The sequence below is a fragment of the Panthera tigris genome, chromosome D1, assembly GCF_018350195.1.
Source record: "Panthera tigris isolate Pti1 chromosome D1, P.tigris_Pti1_mat1.1, whole genome shotgun sequence".
In the NCBI taxonomy this organism is placed as follows: domain Eukaryota; kingdom Metazoa; phylum Chordata; class Mammalia; order Carnivora; family Felidae; genus Panthera; species Panthera tigris.
The window spans coordinates 65,186,871-65,208,310 of NC_056669.1; the positions used below are offsets into that span (position 1 = coordinate 65,186,871).

Here is a 21,440-nt window from a genome sequence, read left to right on the forward strand (position 1 = left end):
TGTGTGGGTCTATTTCTGGGCTCTCTGTTCTATACGTATCTATTCTTTGGTCAATACCATACTGACACTGACTTGATTACTATAGCTTTATATTAAGTCTTAGAGTCAGATATGTCAGTCCTTCAACTTTGTTCTTTTCCATTAATATTGTGTTGGCTTTCTGGGTCTTTTGTCTCTTTATATAAGCTTGAGGATCAGTTTGTTGATATCCACAAAATTATTTGCTGAGATTTTGGCTGGGATTGTGTTGAATCTATAGATCATTAGGAAAAACTGACATCTTGTCAATCAGTATTGAGTTGTCCTATCCATGGATATGTAATATCTCTCCATTTATTTAGTTCTTCGATTTCTTTCATTAGTTTTGTAGTTTTTCCTCATGTATATTTTGTACATATTTTGTTATATTTATACCTATTTCATTTTGGGGGGTACTAATGTAAATTATATTGTATTTTTTTATGTTTATTTATTTTGAGAGCGAGAGAGAGAACAGGAGCAGGGGAGGGGCAGAGAGAGAAAGAAGGAGAGAATCCCAAGCAAGATCCGTGCTGTCTGCATAGAGCCCAATGTGGGGCTCGGTCTCATGAACCATGAGATCATGACCTGAGCCGAAATGAAGAGGCAGCCGCTTAACCAACTGAGCCACCCAGGTGCCTCTGTATTGTTTTCAATTTCACTTGTTTAGATAGTATATATGAAAGCAATTGACCTGTGTATATTAACCTTCTATCTTGCAACCTTTGTACAGATCACTTAGTTCCAGGAGTTTGGGGGTTTTGTTTTGCTAATTCTTTTGGATTTTGTAAGCAATCGTATCATCCAAGCTGTTTTATTTCTTCCTTCCCAATCCGTAGAACTTTTCTTTTCTTGTTATTGCATTAGCTAGAATTTGCAGTATGATGTTGAAAAGGAAGTGATGAGAAGATATGGTATCCTTGCCTTGTCCCTGGTTAATAGGAAATCTTCTGGATTCTATGAAGTATGATGTTAGCTATAGGTTTCTGGAGACGTTCTTTATAAAGTTGAAGGATTTCTCCTCTATTCCTAGTTTACCAAGAGTTTTTATCATAAATGGGTTTTGAATTGTGTCAAATGCTTTTTCTGCATCTATTGATAGGATCATGTCATTTTTCTTTAGCCTGTTGCTGTGATAGATTTTGTTGATTTTTCAATGTTCAATCAGACTTGCATACATGAGATAAATTCCACTTGGTTGTAGTTGAACTTACATCTTTTAATACTAACAATAAAATCAATAAGTTTAGATTAGGTTCGTAGATTCAAAAAAAATGTTTTTGACTAGCCAAAAAACCCATTAAGAGCTCCTAAAACCTTGGCCTTATTAATTTAATGTAATTTAATTATCATTTTGCCAAGAATTTCTTAGAACAAGCACTCCTTCATGTGTTTTTTTTCATGAATTTTAATCTCTCAATTTGTCAAAATAATATTTGTATACTTTCAGGGCCACATCAAAGTACCCATACATTTTCTCTTTCTCCCTTTTTCTCCACACACACACAATTTAGTACCAATATTTTATAATTAAACTGTCATAAAACAGTAGTCTCATAACATGATACCAAATGTCTTTGTATCTTTGAATGTATTATGCAGCAAATGAAGGAGGAGAGAAAAGTTAGGAGACATAGATATACTGGTAAGTGTTTCAAAAATTATTTTTATTGTTACATTCCAAAGAGGACGTCCAAAGAAAAAAGCCAGTTATCCAATAACTGTTACACGTTTCAGAAGGAGGCCCCCAGAACCTCAGAACACACTAGAGCTCAAACAGCTGCCTCTCCACCTGACCGGAAATGTTGACAAAGGTATGTATGTCACCAATCCAGAGAGGCTTGGGGTAAAAGAAAATTCCTTTATTGCAAGTGTCCAAGTTCTTACGATTCATCCTTAAAGATACTAGAAGAAGATGAGAAAGACCACACACACCAGACTATGTTTAGTCATTAGAGTAAACTAGCAAATTGCTAGTTTGTCCTAGGATGCATTGCATCGGACATCACAGTACATGAGGAAAACCTGCATTTTATGAAGAGCCACCAGGTATTTCAGATCCACTTTACCATAAAGTGCAGCCACAGGCGAACCAGATACCTAGATAATATAGTCAGTGCAAAATTCAAATGGGTAATTCAGGGCTTTGATGAGGCTGGCTACACTGCAAAATATAAATGAAACTTGAAAATAGAATGTTAAGTCTATTTACAAAAGTGTGTTTAGTAAAGTGACTTGAGAAAAGTTAAGCTAACCATTTCCCACACATCCCTCCCCACCCCTGCCAGAAAAACAAAACAGAACAAAACAAAACAACACCTGAAAATTATCTTGAAAACCAAGTTAAAACTGTGTGGTGAAAAAGACAGTGTTTGTTCCAGGTAAAGGACTTCAAGATAATTTACAGGCAGACTTATTTTTTATTAGTAAAAGTCACAAATAGGAAAAAGGTTTATTGGTTGACTTTGAGGTGTGTGCTTTTAAAAATGTCTGTATTAATACCTTAACAAGAAAATAAAATACCAAGCACATTTTTGTTTCCAATGCTGACTTTCCCAGCAAGAGTTGGTGAAATCAACAGGGTATTAAAACAAAACCCAGGAATACTCAGTCAATTTTTTTTTCAGTTGTCTGCCTTATTTCTTTCTAATCACCTGCAGTATGATTTCCAATTAGCTGAGGACAACATGACGGTCAAAGACGGATTTTCGCTGCTCTTGAACTTGAAGCTTCCAGCGCTGCTGGGCATACTCTACCTTATTCAGCACATTGGCTCGACTGCGGGAGCGGGCTAGCACATCGTGGGCATTTGCAAAAGGCTGGTGATCCTGAAAAGTCCAGGAATGGAGAACATCAGAGATGGCATGATAGTGTGAAACACACACACACACACACACACACACACACACACACACACACACACAAAACTGCCATTATCCAGCCACAGAGATAGGAGCAACTGGACTTTACAAACAACAGACCATCTCTTTGACCAAGCACTCCTAGGCACCCAAGTGCCAGAAGTAGGATGAACTCAACTACAGTAATAGGTGGTTCAAGTAGTATGAGTGATGAGGAGGTATTTGTGAAATGTTTCCTTGGGTCACCATTTCCAAAGACATTTCCCAGAAGAAGCAGGGACCAAGACAGACAGTGGTCATTTATGTTAAAGACAAGCTTTCCCTGACAAGTAGGGGAAAGAAAATCCATTTCCACATTAATAGCTACCTGTTACAGATATGAAAAGCAGGACTTCTCCCTGTTTTATTCAATACTATATAGCTAATCTTGCAGAGGAAAGACTTGTCATTTAATTTTCCTGACTCCCATTACATTAGAATTGTTAACTTGCCAGCTTGGGGCCACATTCATCCTTGGGAGAGGAGTTGACAGGATCTTATCTTGGCTGGTTTTAATATTTCCCTGCATCTTTAACACATACACTAAATGGACTGGTTTCCAAAATCCTTTTCATTCCCCCTCCCCGAGTCTGTAAGGCAAAGAGACATAGCTCAAGTGCTACAATTACCATCTATTACCAAGGACAGTAGGAATTATTACTTCAGCCTTTTTATTTGATAAGTACTTGAATCTTTCACTACTGGGCACTCAGGGGCTTCCATGTTAGTTGCTGCTTTCAGAAAGAAGCTACTGAAGGGTTACTCAGGTACCTGTGTAGAAAACCAAGCTATCCTGGTGAAAGTAAACCAATGCCACTGATGTTTGTAGTCATTACACAGGAAACCACTATGCTAATCTATCTATGGATTTGATATAAACACAGCTGCCTAAATGACAAAAAGCATTCAATACTAGTTCATTGCTTTTGTTTGCCTTTTCCTTGATCTTCTTCCTGAACCCTGTGTTAGCAAAGCTTCTAAATGTTCCAACATAGGATCCAAGTCACAAGTTGTACCTCTCTCATTAAACCTTGCCTCAAAGAAAGAAATATTGTTTTGCTGTGCACGTTTGCAAAAGCTCCATTATATATCCAGGGCGGGAGTCAGCACGTCTATAGAAAGCTATCCATAACCACATTAACTATATATACAACTTTCACTATGTGGAGCTATAACACCTGGTCTTCTTTTTATAGAAAGACACTTACACAATGTCTACATTTCAAAGACATCAAAGAGTTTTCTATAAGGAATCTTTTTCCCTGCCTTCGCTGCCAAAACCGCCTCAACTTTTCACTTACTTTAGGTACCAGCTTGTTACAACAAAGGCAAACGGCAAGCCCCCTGCCCCTTTAAAAAATTTTTAACCTTACAAATTAAAATAATAAAAACATATTCCATAAAGTTCAAAATGTTTCAAAGATTTAAGAAAAAAGGTCAGGAAAGAGGAAGGCTGAAGTTGTTTGATTACTTGAAGTACACTGACCCAAGGTCATCTAACAAGCAAACACAAGGCTTACCTCACCTAACCTTGACTTGGTGTTACATCATCTCTACATACTGATTTTGTCCAAGTAGATTAAAATGACTCTATGGGAATATGGTGCTTCAATGAAGTTGTATATAAAATAGTATTACCATTGGTTTGTTTTGACATAAACAAGACTGGGAAGACTGGGATGTACTTTATCAGCAGAGCAGCTCTCAATTTCATACTCCTGTTATCTACCCTTCAAGGTAGGGGGAGAAAAACCTTCCTGAGGGACAAATTTAAAGGACTAAACAAACCAGTTAATCCTTCTGGTCTGTTTTCCACCTATCAGAACAAGATTGAACTAGCTGCTCATGGTCATGGATGCTGGGAGAATGCAAATAGAGATTTACCCCTTTTATATGTTTGTTCTTTTTACACCTGATAAAATTACAATAAATACAAAACATGTTTTAATGCAATGCTTTGATAACAGCAATGATGTGTCATGGATACATGATACGATAAATATTGTGACTACTTGCAGTGAGCTTCTTAACTATTTGTACTAATTCTCACTTGATTTAAAACGCTCTACAGTGAACAAAAATGGAAAAAATAAAAGAATTTAACAGAATTTAATAAGGCATTTTTAAAAGCACATAAATAGTAAAGAACCCTCATGATAGATAAGCAACAATTGTAGGAATTTAAATTTAACTTCTTTTTGTACAGAGTTGTTACCATAAATTCACAGGTGGAGGTTAGAAAACCTCTCTCTCTGCCCAGAATCAAGTCAATAGATATCCAAGAGTCAGCCAGACATCTCAGAGAACATGTTTTCAGTTAACATATGCACAGAATCAATCACTGGTGAACAAAATGGTTATTAAGCACATTACCCTACCAATCACATGACTTTCCTACATGTTTTCTTCTACGCATTTGTGCGTCCACTTCTTGTATGTTCTATGTGTGTTACATTATTTCTAAAATCAGGAGCCAGATATTTTATACTGCAAAGAATATAGTTTTAAGTCAGACTTTCTATCTGGGTGCCTATTATGAAATGGTTTATGTGGCCTTTAATACACAACATTTTCATGTTAGTTCCCAACTGGGAGTGTTTTGCCCCCCAGGAACATTTGCCAATATCCGTGGACATTTCTGATTATCATGATTGGGATAAAGGGTGCTACTGGCATCTAGGGGGCAGAGGTCAAGGACGCGGCTAAGTACCTTACAATGGACGGGAGAATACCCCACAACAAAGAATTATCCAACCCAAAATGTCAATACTGTTGAGGTGGAGAAAATCTGTCATATGTGAATGAAAAGTAACATGGGAACAGTATTTGAGACTCTAATGCTTCTGGTATACAACCTCCTGTGCTTCTAGCTCTCTTGTCCCGTTAGCCCCGTATGCCTAGTTTTTGACCACATCAGATCTCCAGTCTTGACCTTTCTTCCAGCCTATCACTCCCTGCCTTGAATTCTTACAAAATAAATAGGCGTTTGTTACATGTTTAAAAATAAAAGGTGGAAACGTACTGTAATTAGTCATTTCTTTTATGTGTCTGTCTCTGTTTCATTCATCTCTTTATTCCTAGTCCCTAGCAGAGGACCTGATACAGAAAAGTTACTCATTATGTATTGGTTGAATGAATAAGGAAGCAAGGAAAAAAGAGGCAGAGGTGTTTCTATGAAAGTTCTTGACAAAACATAAATGAAATCTTGCCCAAATCAGTTAAGTATTCATAATTGATATTCATATGATAACAATGTATTCATTGAAAATTAGGCTCTGTTTGTAGTTATAACTCAAGCCATCTAGTCAGGATATCCTCTTCCCATCTTTTAGCAACAAGTCCACAAGCCATTCCAGAGTAAAAGGACTTCTGACTATGGTTGGCATGGGCTCACGCTGGCTTAAGCTTTTGGGATTGGCTCTTGAAACTGTTGAATTTTACCCATTTTAAGGAACATAGGCCAATAGAGTAATCCAAAATAAAAGTAATTTCTGAGAATATGTACATATAGAAGAATGAAATAGTAGAAAATTTGGAAAGAGGCCCAAACAGGATAATAACAAAACAATATAATTCTCTCAGTTATACTGAATAAATAACAAGTCTGTGGAGTATGTTCATTACTAGACATTTGTGAATGAAGTAATGTTAACATAAAAAGGAGACCACAAACTAATTTACACATATTATACCAAGTATATGTACAAATATAAATGTGTTTTGAAGACAGGAAGAGAATTGAGAATGATAGTTTTATTTTCCTTCAAAGATCAGAGATTTTTTTTTTTAGAAGGAGGGAAAAAGAAATATAAAACATCAGCAGGTTATCAAGCTGCACCTCATTAAGAAAAAAACATTGTCTTCATGCTTCCCTTCACTAAAGCCTCTGCCTTCTAATATATTTGGTCATGCTGACAGGAAAGGTATTCAGGCAGGAGCCTCGGGAGAAATCTATCTCAGAAGCTTTTCTCAGTGTAAACAGGGAAAGGCAATGACGATTGTGCCCTTGATACTAAAGGGCAAAGCCTTGCGCAGCACACTCACCAAGTTTAAACTACCATATTGATGGCTTTACAGAGCAATTTCCTCATGAAGAGACATATACTACAATCAGACCAGTCCTTAGCTTCTCTATTTGAGCATCTGCTCCAGCACATGAACATCTATATGCGACCATTTTTCACTTGCTCTTTGTATCAGATGAGGACAGAGACTGGCCATCACAGCTAGGGCAAGCCAAGTACTTACTCCAACATCATCATCGCTCTGTATCAATTGTGAGTGTCCAAACAGGCGTCTCTTCAGTATGGGCTCAACAAGGGTAAGATATACCATGTACAGAAGTAGAAGGCCCAAAATGGAGAGATAAATTATAATGGTAACCTGAAGGAAATTGAAAATAAGTTACATCTCTATTCAAGCCAAGAAATCAGAATTTTGTGTAATAATGACACCACAGTGAAGACTGATTTTTCAGCAAAGCATATAGGATTCTTATACAAACCAGATTCCAACATAAACAAACTCAACTCTTCACCAAAGTATTATTTAAATAGAACGAGGAAAGTAAGCATGTTGTCTTTGAGATCTTTTTGCAAGTTTTCAAAACTCCGTCTTCACCTACTGATAATCATCTGTCATAGCTGCTAGCACACAGTTTGCTTTTTTCACCTGAAGATGGTATCCTAGATTCAGCAGCACTGTGTTAAAACAACTTAAAGGAACCCTTACAAAAAATGTAATTCAGATGAATTTCAACAGAATACTCTTTTAGATCAATTTAGATATACAAAAATACACTTCAGGTCAGTGATTTCCCTGAGATCTTAATTTGTATGCTGTCAAAAAGTACAGCCTCTGGAATAGCTATAATTAAAGATAGTGCCAAATGTTAGCAAGAATGTGGAAAACATGAACCCTCATACATTGCTGGTGGGAATGTAAAATGGTACAACCACTTTGGAAAACATTCCAGCAGTCTCTTAAAAGTTAAAATAAACTTATCTCTCTAAGGAATCTACCTGAGAGGAAAACATATATTCACACAAAGACATGTGCACAGATATTTATGACAGCATTATTCATAATAATCAAAATGTGGAAATAACTCAAATGTCTATCAACTAATGAATGGATAATGAAAGTGTGGTATATTCATATACTTAAATGCTATTCAGTAATAAAAAGGAATTAAATACTGATAACGTGCTAGAACATGGATAAACCTTAAAAACATACTAAGTGAAAGAAACCAGCCACAGAAGACCACATATTGTATGACTCTATTCATATGAAATATCCAGATCTGTAGAGACAAAAAGCAGAATAGTGATTGTCAAGGGCTAAGGTGTGGGAATAAGATTAACTGTAAATAGGCATGAGGGATCTTTTTGGGGTGATGGGAATGTTGTAACACTAAATCTAAAAATTTTTTTTAATTGTTTTAAATTTCCCAAAATTTATTCAATTATACACTTACAGTGAGTGACTTTCAGGGTCACTCATGTAATTACACATCAAAAATTTAGTTGAAAAATAAAAATGTACAGTGAGGATTTCTCTACCGGATAGCATCCTGCTGGAACAGAAACTCTCCCACAGAAATCTTTGTAATTGTTACACTGACCACCCCAGATTCTTCATAAAGTCTTTTCTCAGGGAAAATGAATAGGAAGTTCCATGTAAAAAATTGGGGAGGAGAACTGTTAGCCACCATAATAAAGTAATTTAATTCATTAGAGGTCCAAATGGTGAGGAGAGTGATCTATATTCTATTTCCTATAAGAAATAAAGAAAGGAAACCTTAGAATCCAGAAGTGTTATTTCTAGAACAAAGTAGCCTATTTATACAATTTTTTCCCTAAGGGTTGAGAAGGCAGGAAGAAGAGGGCCTAGTCATGCTGTGCTTTTACTAGCTTCTGGCAAACATGGCCCACAAAAAAGCCAGGATATGTTTTGGGATATACATGTAGGGCATTTTTGTGCCATTTCATATCACACCTATGTAACATGTCCTAATAAACCCACAAAGTATCTCAATGAGGTAGGCAGAGAGCAGGCCCACTGTTCTCTGGGGTTGATATTGAGGGTGAGGAAGGAAAAGTGTTCGCGGGTGGTGAGGAGGGGAGAGAAGAACAGTACTTGAGTGACTAAAATAGAATCCAGATGTCCAAAATTTTCTTACTTGTCTAGATACCATGAAGAACTATTTCAGAAGCAAAAAAGATGAATTTTTTTTTTTTTTTTTTTTTTTTACCTTGATCGTAACAGAGCTTCTTTCCTCGTACTTGCATTCACAGCGTAGACAGTATGCTTCTACATCAGGCCCGCGCACAGGCATGGGATCCACAACATGAAGGCAATCGCTGAAAAAACAAAGATAAAAATACTGCATCAGGCTACCTGGATGTTCTACTTGTACTGATCAAAACTTTCCTGAAATCCAGAATAATCACTGACCTTACTCAATTACAGAATTTAAGGAACAACTAATAAGGGAAGTGAAATCATTTGCTTTCTCAATATTAGCAATTTAGTGAGATTTAACAGTCTAAGAATCATAAAGACATATATCAAGTAGCTATTTTCAAAAGTGCTGCTTGTTGGAGCGCCTGGGTGGCTCAGTCGGTTGAGCATCCGACTTTGGCTCAGGTCATGATCTCGCGGTCTGTGGGTTCGAGCCCCGCATCGGGCTCTGTGCTGACAGCTCGGAGCCTGCTTCAGATTCTTGTCTCCCTCTCTCTTTGCCCCTCCCCCGCTCATGCTTTGTCTCTCTCTCTCTCTCTCAAAAATAAATAAACATTAAAAAAAGAAGTTAAAAAAAAAAGTGCTGCTGTTAACAGTTAAAAATCCCAAAAGGCATTGAAAATTACTTAGCATATCAAGTTATATTTAGACTTGTACAATTACCAAGAAAAACTGCTTTAAATGATTTAAAGTATCTTGGGGCATTGTTCAAATATGAGATATCTCTTTTATGAATGAATTTAGTCTTAACTGCCACAGTGTGGTATCTGAATGGCTAATCACACTTAACAGTTGGTAAATTCTGAAACTCTGAACACTCAAAGGCACAGTAAAAAACAATTACTTTTCTTAATGAGCAAAGGCCTATTGAAAAAGCATGGGAAAATAGGCTTAGGACAACAAAAATATTTAAAAGTGCAAACTGATTACCCAGAAGAAGTATATAAAAAATAATAAAAGGCTGAATATTTTTGTTGTTGGATATTCTTTATTTTCCCCCCATTTTCCAGGTGACTTATGAAAAAAGAAATTCTATCAAAAAAATCTTTTCCCAGAAATCTGTGAATTCTAGGAAATAATTATATTATTACTCTTCCCAGCTATTAAGAGCCTACTACTCTGTTCACCTTCAGCAAAAGTAGGCAAGGGGCACCTGGGTGGCTCAACTGATTAAGTATCTGACTTCCACTCAGGTCATGGTGGCTTGTGAGTTCAAGCCCCACGTCGTGCTCTCTGCTGACAGCTCAGAGCCCGGAGCCTGCTTCAGATTCTAGGTCTCCCTCTCTCACTGCCCCTCCCCCACTTGTGCTCTGTCTCTCGCTCTCAAAAATAAATAAACATTAAAAAACTTTTTTTTTAAAAAAGTAGGCAAAAGTTTCCTGTCCTGCCAGCTGCTGGGCAATTTTCTTTTGTCATCTCTTCTTTAGGCACTTCTGACTGCCTAAAGAACTCTACAATAGCATCCTGTCTCACCCCACCCATCTTTCTTGGGGGCACACAATTCTCTAGGCTACAGCTTTTCCTTTGCTGTACTTTTTTATGTGTCCCATTCCCTTAAGCCATGGCATAAGAGAGAAAACCCAAAATGGCATAAATGATAAAAATTCCATCAGTTATCCCTAACAGGTTATTTAATTTTAACAAAGGTACTAATGAAAAAGAAGCCTCAACTGGTAGTATGGTAAGGTACCACAACTCACATCATACAAATTTGTGTTATCTGTTCCAAACATATATAAGAACAGGAATGTATCCAGCTGGGTGCAGGCATAAAATGGGCAGAGGAAGCCAAATCCCATTCAGGGGAATCTATCTCAGAATCCTAGCCCAACACTTTCATAGAACCCAGGGCTCCTACCACCTAGGTCAGCTCCCCTGTATTTCTCTAAACCTCAGGAAAATAAGACTTATCTTCTAGTTTCCTATTTCAGCTTCGGAAGCCTTCATAACAATACCCAGGAATTACTTGAGAATCTAAATGTTGAGTATTGAGTGTTTCTTTTTAAGTACTGATGTAGTTTAATAACAAGGAGATATTGAGCATTGTGCAAAAGTTGTGCGGGGTGGGAAAGGAAGCAGCAAGGTTGGTTCTGGGTGGCTGGTCATTATAAACACAGAACCCAGGTAAAGAATCCAACCACTCTGGGAACGAGGCAACACCCCCCCCTAGTGCCAAAAGGAGGACTTACATCATATCCCAAACACAAACCAGAGAACTCAAACTTTTCTTAAGTTAGACAGTGTAAGTCAATAAAGAATTAATGCCAACAATGGATGAAATGGAAGCCACAAGGTAAAACTATACCTAGGACCAAATAGTTATTGGAGGCTTTGTAAAGCCATAACATCCTGGTTAATCATAACCTGACTACCCTTTTAAAGTCAGTTAATAACTGAGAACATATCCTCAGTAAAAGGCTGAGCTGCAGGAAGGAAGCAAGGGAGAGAGGGAAGAAAAATCAGAAACAAGCTTTGTTCTCAGTTGTTTATTTTCAAAGCCCCCTATTTTGACCAATACCCAAAGATGAATGGCATATGGTTCTGTCTGAACCTGGAATTATGAAGTCAGTGAAAAGATTAGTGTTAAACACTTGAACAGTGAGTTTACCTGCCCCTCCAATAACAGGCATCATATTCTATTAATAATAATAGATTAACCTAAATGTGTTTAATGTATTTGGAAAATTTATAGGAATAACGTCATTTATTTGAGCTTTCTTATATCATAAAAGTAACTTGATGGTATACAAATCTATAAGAATATAGCTAAATCACTTTGTAATATGAGACATTTATTTATTTACATTTGAGAGATAGCATGTGAACGGCCATGAGTAGGAGAGGGGCAGAGAGAGAGAGAGAGAGAGAGAGAGAGAGAGAGAGAGAGAGAGAGAGAGAGAGGTAGAGAGGTAGAGAGAATCCCAAGCAGGATCTGCACTGTCAGCATAGAGCCCAACGTGAGGCTCAAACTCACAAACCATGAGATCATGACCTACGCCAATATCTAGAGTCAGATGCTTAACCGACTGAGCCACCCAGGCGCCCCTCTAATATGAGACAATTTAAAGTGGAGCATGGAAGTTCATAAGCAATTTTCAAGAACACACTTATCAAATATCAGACTGAACCTAAATGCGTATCATGGGAAGAACAGACAACAGTATCAGAAAAAATACACATGCTCAAAGGCTACCTTTTCTTTTTCAAAATCAATTTGGAATATTGTAACCAAATGAACTTAATTTTTACTTTCAAAAATTTTGCTGTATATTTAGTTGTGAAATCAGGTATGTGTGAAAAGTTCCTAGCATAAAGAGCTATTTTTCTTGTAAGCCTATCCCAGCAATATCCCACCATGGTTACAAACCATAAAATATCACAATTTCATGAGACGGAGCCCATCCATCCTGCTACAAAACAACTGCTTCCCAATCATTTTATGCCATATGTGGAAAACTTATCATTTGTCAGGTCCATAAATAATGGGGGCTACTGGTGACCAGTGAGGCAAGATCGCCGTCATCATAGGCCTGCTTGATTACCCCAAGGGCTGAGGGAGTTCTTGACACACCTTAAACCATGGCATACCGACTGGGAAACTATGCTATACACGGCTCCTTCCCATTCCGTCCTGAGCCTTTTGACACTTCTAAACATAGTCTCCTATGTAGTTGGCAATATATCATCAAAACCTACAAGGTGTGAAAATTATAACCCAGATAAATGAGGCTTTCTTACCTTCCACTGAAAACCAAGAGGGAGGACTAAGATAGCCAGAAGGTAGCTATGGGCAGGTAGGTGCCACAAACTCAACTCCATCCCTTATAAAATGCTCCCTACTTGGGGTTTTGTGTTTTGGCCATATTCCTTTAAGTTTACATCAAGCACGCAGAGCCTTACTCTCACTTTTTCAAATGGAAGTGGAATTTGACACTTACAATTAAAAAGAAATACAGGTGACCCTTGAACAACAAGGGTTTGAACTGCATGGGTCCACTGTACACAAATTTCTTTCAGTAGACACAGTAAATGTATTTTCTCTTTCTTATGACTGTCTTAATATTTTCTTTTTCTAGCTTACTTTATTGTAAGAGTAAAGCACAAAATACATATAACATACAAAGTACGTGTTAATTAACTATGTTACTGGTGAGCCTTCTGGTCAACAGTAGGCTATCAGTAGTTAAGTTTTGGGGGATATTTTTGACTGTACCAGGGTCGGCACACCTAAGCCCTACGTTGTTCAAAGATCAGCTGTACCTAAAAAGGAAACAATACATTGGATAAACATTCTGGGCTAACAATGACACCCATAAAAAGAAATTTGACAGGTAATTCAGTAATCTAGAATACTTACCAATCTTTTTGGGATATGTTCTTATTATAAATATGCCCAGAATTATCTTTATAGGGAGGACAGATACATTTACATCGGACATCCTCGAAGTTCTGTAACCAAAATGGAAACTTAGTATAGCTTGTTGACATGTTAGCATCGATATTTTTTAAAAAACTGTACCATATACATTTTACTAAGCATCCCCTGTCAAATATTCTAAAACCATTAATTCTGAGAAATAAAACTTTTAAAAAGTCAGGTTCTTTTTGGTAATGCTAATGAATCTTTATATATTACATAAAATTATTTTGAAATAATACTTGTACATGATCTGTGGTTTATTACTTACAATTTACAGGTCATACGATAGTCAAACTGTGCTAATGTTATCACCCTCTGCCTGCTAGTAAAAAGACACAGCAGACAGCTGTGCCTGCAAATAAGAATCCAATTACAAAAGGATGGGGAAGAATCCAACTAAATGTTACTTATAAAACAAGTCACAATTCTTTTATCCACCATTCTTCCACCCTCTGGTAAAATGGCATTGATATGGATAAAAGGGGTTGTACCAGAGCTCTATACAAGGTATGAAGTTTTAGAGGCACTCAGCTACAATTTAGAAAGGAAGTACACAAGGGAAGTAGCTGAGTCTAGCTGAGATCAGTTTGGTCTACCCTTCCCAGGAAACTTTGCTTCCAATTCTGGTAGACAGAGAGTATAACTACTGATAAGCAAGTTGCAAGAGGTGGAGAAAGAGGTGACTAAATATAGGAGTACAGGGAGTAGGAGAAGCTTCATTAGCAAAAGGGAATTTATCTGAGAAGGCAGCGGCTCATTAGTCCCCAGAGGACAAGGCCCAGTGTTGCTATATATGTGATGCTATGTGTGGCAGAACTGTTGACAATGCATTCATTCATTCAGCAACCACTTAGTGAGCATCTGTTCAGTACCAGAACTTGTGCTCAAGGAAGTAGATTCAGATTCCTGCCAGTTATTAGGACACACCCTAGTAATGGAGACTGACAAACAAATACATGATTATAATACTTAAAGTGACACAGGAGATATGCAGAGGATGCCAGCAGTGTTCTGAAAGTCAGGAGAAGCTGCTGTCCCTGTTTCTGGTGGGAGGTAAGGAAGATTTCAAAAAGAACTCCCAGTTAAAAACCCCCTGATATGTCTGCATGTAACCCGTCTTTCCCAGCCCCTATATTTAAAGACATTATAGATTAAAGCTCCTGTTTTTAAAAAATGCAAATGTCATTGTTTCCCCATGACATTAATGTGAATTCCTTCTGTTTTCTCCAAGAAGGAGCTAGCTCATCAAGGAGGAAACACAAGTGTGTATGGGGCCAGAGCACGTCTGGAGGGTGGGGGCATGAAGGGGATTAAAGAGCAGCATGAGGAGGCTAGAAGGACCAAGAACTGGAGCAGGGAAGAAGGCCACAACTTCACCTCTCCTGCAGTTTGGATCCTCCCTTCTCCCCTAAATTATCAGGGAAAGAGAAGGCAAACAAGGGGCCAAGAGATCCTAGAGAGACTTAGGTTAGGTTACTAGGCTGGTGAGAGAGACTCTGTGTAGGTCCTATTGGGAAGGAAGGCTGCCAGGAAAGGCAAGTTCTTACACTGGGGAGGGAATCGTTCAGGGATGAGTTGAAATGAGTCAGTTCCTAAGAGGGAAGATTTCCATGACATGGGGGCTTCCTATCACTTTGGCTTAGGGAATGGAGAGGGAGGGCGAGGAAGAGGGCTGCCTGTGAGGCAGGTAGAGGGCGGCGGTAGACTGTCTGGAGCTTAATTAAGGGTGGAAAGTTAAAGGCTCTTAGAGTTGGAAAGGCTGTAAAGTTTCAGGTGGGAGCTGTAGGGGCTGGGAAGGGAAGTGTCTAGGAGCTAGAGGAGTTGCCTCTCCAGGCTGTGCGCACTGTCAGGGCTGGGTGGAGCTGGGGCCGCAGGCGGGGTATCACGCGGGAAAGAGGAGAGTAGTGTCGGGGCTAGGGGTGGGAGTGGGGGCAGTGACTGTCAGACTGTCAGGACCAGAGGGCGAGAGTGCTATCAGGCAGTAGGGTGTTGGGTGGGGGGTTTGCTAGGGCTGTGAAGCCAGGGGTCGGGCTGGCAGGGCTGGGAGAGGAGTGGGGTGGGGAGCAGGTTGACAGACTCAGTTTCCGCAAGGCCAGGGGCAGGGGAGGAGCTCCAGTCTGGAGCGCAGGCTGGGCAGACTCACCTTGGCGGCGTCTGACAGCTGCACCAGCAGCAGCACTGAGAGCGCCAGGCAGGAAAGGCTGAGCAAGGAGCCAAGCCGTAGAAAGCCTCCCCACAGAGTCGCCATCGCTGCCAGGCCCAGCAGTTCCCACAGCCCGGAGCCCGCCCCCCGAGACCTGCTCCCGGCTGGGGCTCAGTCTCGGGCTCCGGCTCCTCCGCCCGCACTTCCGTCTGGGCTTTGGCGTCACGGCCGCGCCGGGTCAGCTACAAAATGCTTCCGCCCCGGAAGCGGTTCCCGGTGCTAAGGGTCCAGAGGCTGCGCCGTGCCGACGCCTGTCCCGCGTACACTCGGACCGCGAAAATGAAAGGGGATCCTCCGGGGGCGCAGCCTTGGCCTGGCAGAACTTTGAGGCGCGAAGCTGCCTTTCTCGGATGCAGTAGCAGTGGGGGCTGTGGACCGCCAGTGCTCTGTAAAGTCCGCTCGCCCAGGGAGACACCCAGTAAGCCCAGGAGCTGAGATGGGAACCTCCAGCGACCCCTGCGAGGCCGGAGCCGTTCGTTGCCGGACACTAGGCTGCAGTGAGCCCAAGCCCCAGGGATTGCTTGAGAGGGCGGCCCATCCCGCAGGCGCAGGGGGGCGGGTGGCAGGCGTGGAAACGGAGCTATGGGACTCACTGGCCGAGCCATCCTTTCCCGGGAAGCCTAACCCCCTCAACCAGGGGTTTGGGGTCCTCTCTGGCACTTTGGGTACCAACCTGCCGCCCGTGCGCCTCTCGAACGCCGCTCCCCGCAGGGTTTTTAAGTCTCTGCTTTCGTGGGTCTGGCTTCTGTTTAGGTCTCCCCACTTGCCTCCCGCTGGGGACTGACCGTCCTAGGCTCACCCTGATGCCGGAACTGGGCCACAGCGACGCGGCGTGGGCCAGGCCAGGGCAGGCTCCGCAGGGTGTGGAGTTGGAGAAAGAACCACCCTAGTGGCCTCCTCTGCCCAGGACTCCAGAAGGTGGGGGATCCCGGTGCTGCAATCCTATTCAGGGCGACTGGCCCCTAAGTCAGAGTTGGGGGAGCGCTGACCGGTCTTTCCAGTGCAGGTCATCCTCTATAGGTAATTTAGAACCCTGGAGATGGCACAGTGTCTCCAATTAAAATATTTTTCACTTAGTGGAGAGTGGAGCTGGATAATGGAAAGGATACAGGGTTCATCACCACTACTACAGATTTGCTGAATGACTAGGCAAAACACTTACCTTTTCTGAGCCTCTGGTTCTTGGTTCAGTATGAAATTGAACTTTTATCTGCGGATTTCAAATTGTCCCATGGGATACCCATGTTTCTTTCTTTAAACAAAACTTACAGGTTTTTCTGGTTTGCAGAAATGTTTTAATAGAATTTTTTCGGTATTTTTCTCCCATGTGATTGTTGATGCTAGAATGTAACACAAGGTGTCTGATGTTGCCCCCCAAATATTTAACCCCTTTCGATCCCAAATGGCACCTAGTCCCAACCAGAATCAGAGGGGTAGGACTAGATGACCTTCCATCAAAGTCCCTCCAGGCTGCCCTGTGAAGATACTGTCACATTAGTGAAATATCAAGTCTTTGTTGTGGGTGGTCTGTTGGCCAGAGAACAACCTGGAGACACCCGAGGTCAGATGTGCCTGTGAAGCATTGTAGATCTGTGATTGCTAAAAGCAAGTTTGGGATCAATTTAGGGTTAATTGTCTAGGTCTGGCATTTAAAGGGAGTACTCTGGCTAAAACCTCATAGGGCTTTTCTTCAAAATTGTTCTCCCTTCACTGGGAGTACAAAGGCTTAAAATAAATATATAGTAATGCCTCTGATAGGCCTCATCTGTTTAATGGAGAAATACCAAGTACACTCATGGAAGCAGAATTTTAAGGTTACACTGCCCAATACATAGTCAGTAGTCACATGTGGTAATTGAGCACTTGAAATGTGACTAGTCTGAATTGAGTGTAGAATAGACATTGGATTTCAAAGACTTAATACAAAAAAAAAAAACCCCAAAATATCAATATTTTTATATTAAGGTTGAAATATTTCAGATACATTGGATTAAATAAAATGTTATTAAAATAATTTCATTTGTTTCTTTTTACTTCTTAAATGTAGCTAGTAGAGAATTTAATATTTATGTTAGGTATCACTGTTGTAGAATATGGAATATGGCTACCATGAGTGAAGAGTGACTGTAAGATGGTTGCCTGGCTGGAGGCTGAATGAAGACTCAGGCTTGGGTAAAGAGAAAGGTGACTGGGAGGAATTGGCACAGCTGGAGCCAAGGGTTTAGGGGAGGTAGATCTCCGCCAAAAAAAAAAAGGAAAGAAAGTAATTTTAGGTGATGCAGAAGGAGTAGAGAGGTTAGTTCCTCTTGTTCTGCCCTGCTCACACCTAGATAACACTTTCCCCTTAGGTCAGGGGTCTTCTAAGCTAGAGAGACTTACCTGACTTAAGTGCACTCCCTTCTGTGTTTGTGCAAATACCTCATAACTTACCCCATTATGGTAAAACTATGTTTTCACATCTGCCTCTATATTCCCAGCCTCCACTCAAATATTGTGAGCTCTTTGAGGACAGGGACTTTGCCTATTATCTTTGTACCTGGAGACTGGGATAGTGTAAAAACCAATAAATGTTTGTGGGGATCCAGAAAAGGGAAAGGGTGAACAGGAGACGTTCCTCTGGTCTGTGTCAAACAAGCAGGTACCTACTTGAATCTCTACTTGATTCCTTTCTGACCATTAGAAGGTGATGCTGAGCCCAAAGAACTATGGATGGGATCTGGGGCACCATAGTAGGCAGGAGAGGGGAGATTTCTGACATAGGATCTTCCTAGACCTTCAGGCCACATCAGAGTTCTTTTTATAGGAAAGACTGGCCTTAGTACCCAATCTTTTCCCTTAGTCAGAATCCACTCTTCCCCTCCTTTTTTCTTGCTTCCCTGTAACTAGGTTTCCCAACTTCATTCTTTTTTAAGGAGTGACATAGATCCAGGGGCACTTTCCCACTTGGCCTGGGCCCTCTCACTTCTTTTTGAGGGCTGAAAATTTCCCTGGTGGGGGGATTTAAATGTGGAAGTTAGAAGGTTAGGAAGCACAGAAGCAACAACCCAGGACAAGTGTATCTGGGACCAAGGTTTTGCCACCTCTGTCTGTAGCCTCCTCACCTCCTCTCCCCTCCAGTGATCAAACAGCTCTCTGGATGCCGCTTTCTTATTTCTCCACCCTACCCGATCTACTCAACACTTTCCCAGGCCATGCCAGTCCAGAACAAATGGAGTCATGCACAACATCAGTGATGATGGTTTCCTTGGATTGTGCCTGTAGTGGTTATGGCAGGACAGGACACACACACACACACACACACACACACACACACACACACACACACACAAGTTCTTCCAGTTATTTCTGAGCATACCCAGGAATGTCTTATATGAGCCCTCTTCTTTACCACGTGCGTGACCAGGATACTTCCTCCTACTTGACCTCCTTTAGTGAGATTTTTCTGCCCTCTGCTGCCTGTAAAACTGTGTTAAGTGTGCCATGCCACATCACTTGCTGGTCCCCACCATGATAACAATATATGGGGCCAGAATATTCTCCCTATTCGTAGAAATGCTGGTGCAACTATTGCTGATAAGTTACTGGAGTCCCTAAAATAACAAAACAATACAAGGTTTAGTACCAAAGCTGGGAGAATCTTAAGAGTTTCTTTCAGAAGACTGCTAAATCTGTATTGTTGGTCTCCCAGTGTTCTAAGGGAACACTTAAGGATAACAGTCCCTCCTCTCTAAACCATTATGATTTTCAAATAAATGAAATCTACATTTGTGTTTATTTTTACCAATATAGTATATTTTAAAAAATCAAATAGGATTTCACAGCAGACTCTGCCCCAGCCCTCTACACTCTCAATTTCAGCTCCTCAGAGACAACCCCTTTTTTTTTTTTTTTTTTTTTTTTTTACCTTTTAGCTATCTCTTGGGATTTATGTCCATATATATATATATATATATATATATATATATATATATATTTTTTTTTTTTTTTTTTTTTAATGTTTATTTATTATTGAGAGATAGAGCAAGACAGAGCATGAGCATGGGAGGGGCAGAGAGAGGAGGACACACAGAATCTGAAGCAGACTCCAGGCTCTGAGCTGTCAGCACAGAGCCTGACGTGGGGCTCAAACCCACCAACTGCAAGATCATGACCTGAGCCGAAGTCGGACACTCAACCAACTGAGCCGTCCAGGCGGCCCTCTCCATACATATTTTTTAATGTCTATTCATTTATTTTGAGAGACAGAGTGTGTGAGCAGGGGAGAGGCAGAGAGAACAGGAGAGAGAATACCAAGCAGGATCCGCACTATCAGTGCAGAGGCAGCCATGGGACTGATCTCACAAACCAAGAGTTGGATGCTTAACCAACTGAGCCACCCAAGTGCCCCTCTCCATATTTCTTAATAACATGCTTATACTACTAGTTCTTGATTTTTCAGTTTGGTCTATTATTTTACCTCTTGCTATAGGAAATAGACTATGCATTTATACTTTAATGCCCTCTCATAAACACATATTTCTCTATCCTTCAATGTATTTAATAACATCTTAGGTAAATAACCATTCATTATATTATGACTACGTATTATTCATAGTTGACCCCATTAGCATAATACTAAATTTTGGCTTTTTGACTGAAATTAGCCATTGCCTCTTTTTCCATGCTTTCTTAAGCGGCTAGCACTCAAGTATCTATAATTAATTTATCTGAAAGTCTTCTCTCAATACATTCAAATAAATCAGGGAGGCTATCAGTTTGTTTTTTAAACTGGAGACAACCCTCAAAGAATCCATCATCCTCCCTCACTCTGGACCAGTTGTTCTCTAAGCCTGTTGCACAGCTTTTGTCCTAGGATAATTTATCATTTCTTCCCTTTTCTACTTTTTTTTTCCTGAAATATTTACATATTCCAAATCTTCTTTTGAATTTTTACATTTCAGTTATCCTGCCTTATATTTACTAGAGTACTTTCTTGTCCACCCTTCCCTCCACCCTTTAAATAGCATTCTCTTCCATCTGGGGGATGCAATATCTTATTTATCTGAGAATATTTCTAATGTTTTATTTCCTGAATTGTCTGCATTGAGTTTTTCAGTCTTTGTTTCTATCTTTTGTGTGAGAAGCTTTTCTTAATGTCTAGAGATCCTTGGCTAAGAGTGCAGTCTTAGAAAGCTGATTGGAAGCTCAGTGTACATGGACAGGGCTTGTAATTAGGACACCCTGCAGTATTCAAAATTCTGATTGCAAACCCATTAGTGGTTTGTAAAATAAATGTAATCAGTTGCAACCAATCCCATCCCCTTGCTGCCCCAAATGACAGAAAAGAATGGAAAATATATCAGAGTATATCACATATAAAAAAGTTATTTTATGGAACTTTTATGTACACACCATATGTACATTTCAAGTACTGGGTCAATCCCATAAAATGGGATTTCTTACTGTGGATGTTTTTTAAAGAAATTTGAAAAATTAACACTTGGTGTGCTCAAGGAGATCTCCAAATAACAAGATAGGTAAGTCTTGTCTCTTGGAAGGAGAGATAAGTTTCTCTGAAGAAAAATTCTCTAAACTTCTGCTTGCTGGTCTGGGAGTGTGTGTTCATTCATTCAAGTATTTGCTGAATACTTACATGCTAAACACTGTTCCAGTT

At 40.1% G+C, this 21,440-nt stretch overlaps 1 protein-coding gene across 1 annotated transcript; it reads right to left on the reverse strand.

The window, feature by feature from the left end:
• Positions 1–1,664: 1,664 nt before the first annotated feature.
• On the reverse strand, positions 1,665–15,931 carry TMEM9B (TMEM9 domain family member B). Its single transcript, XM_007083293.3, has 5 exons — positions 15,728–15,931; positions 13,522–13,613; positions 9,175–9,283; positions 7,167–7,301; positions 1,665–2,846 (listed from the first exon to the last, which is right to left on the reverse strand). Exons 1-5 carry the CDS (start codon positions 15,830–15,832, stop codon positions 2,691–2,693), a joined length of 597 nt encoding a protein of 198 aa, XP_007083355.2. The 5' UTR covers positions 15,833–15,931; the 3' UTR covers positions 1,665–2,690.
• Between the last annotated feature and the right edge of the window lie 5,509 nt (positions 15,932–21,440).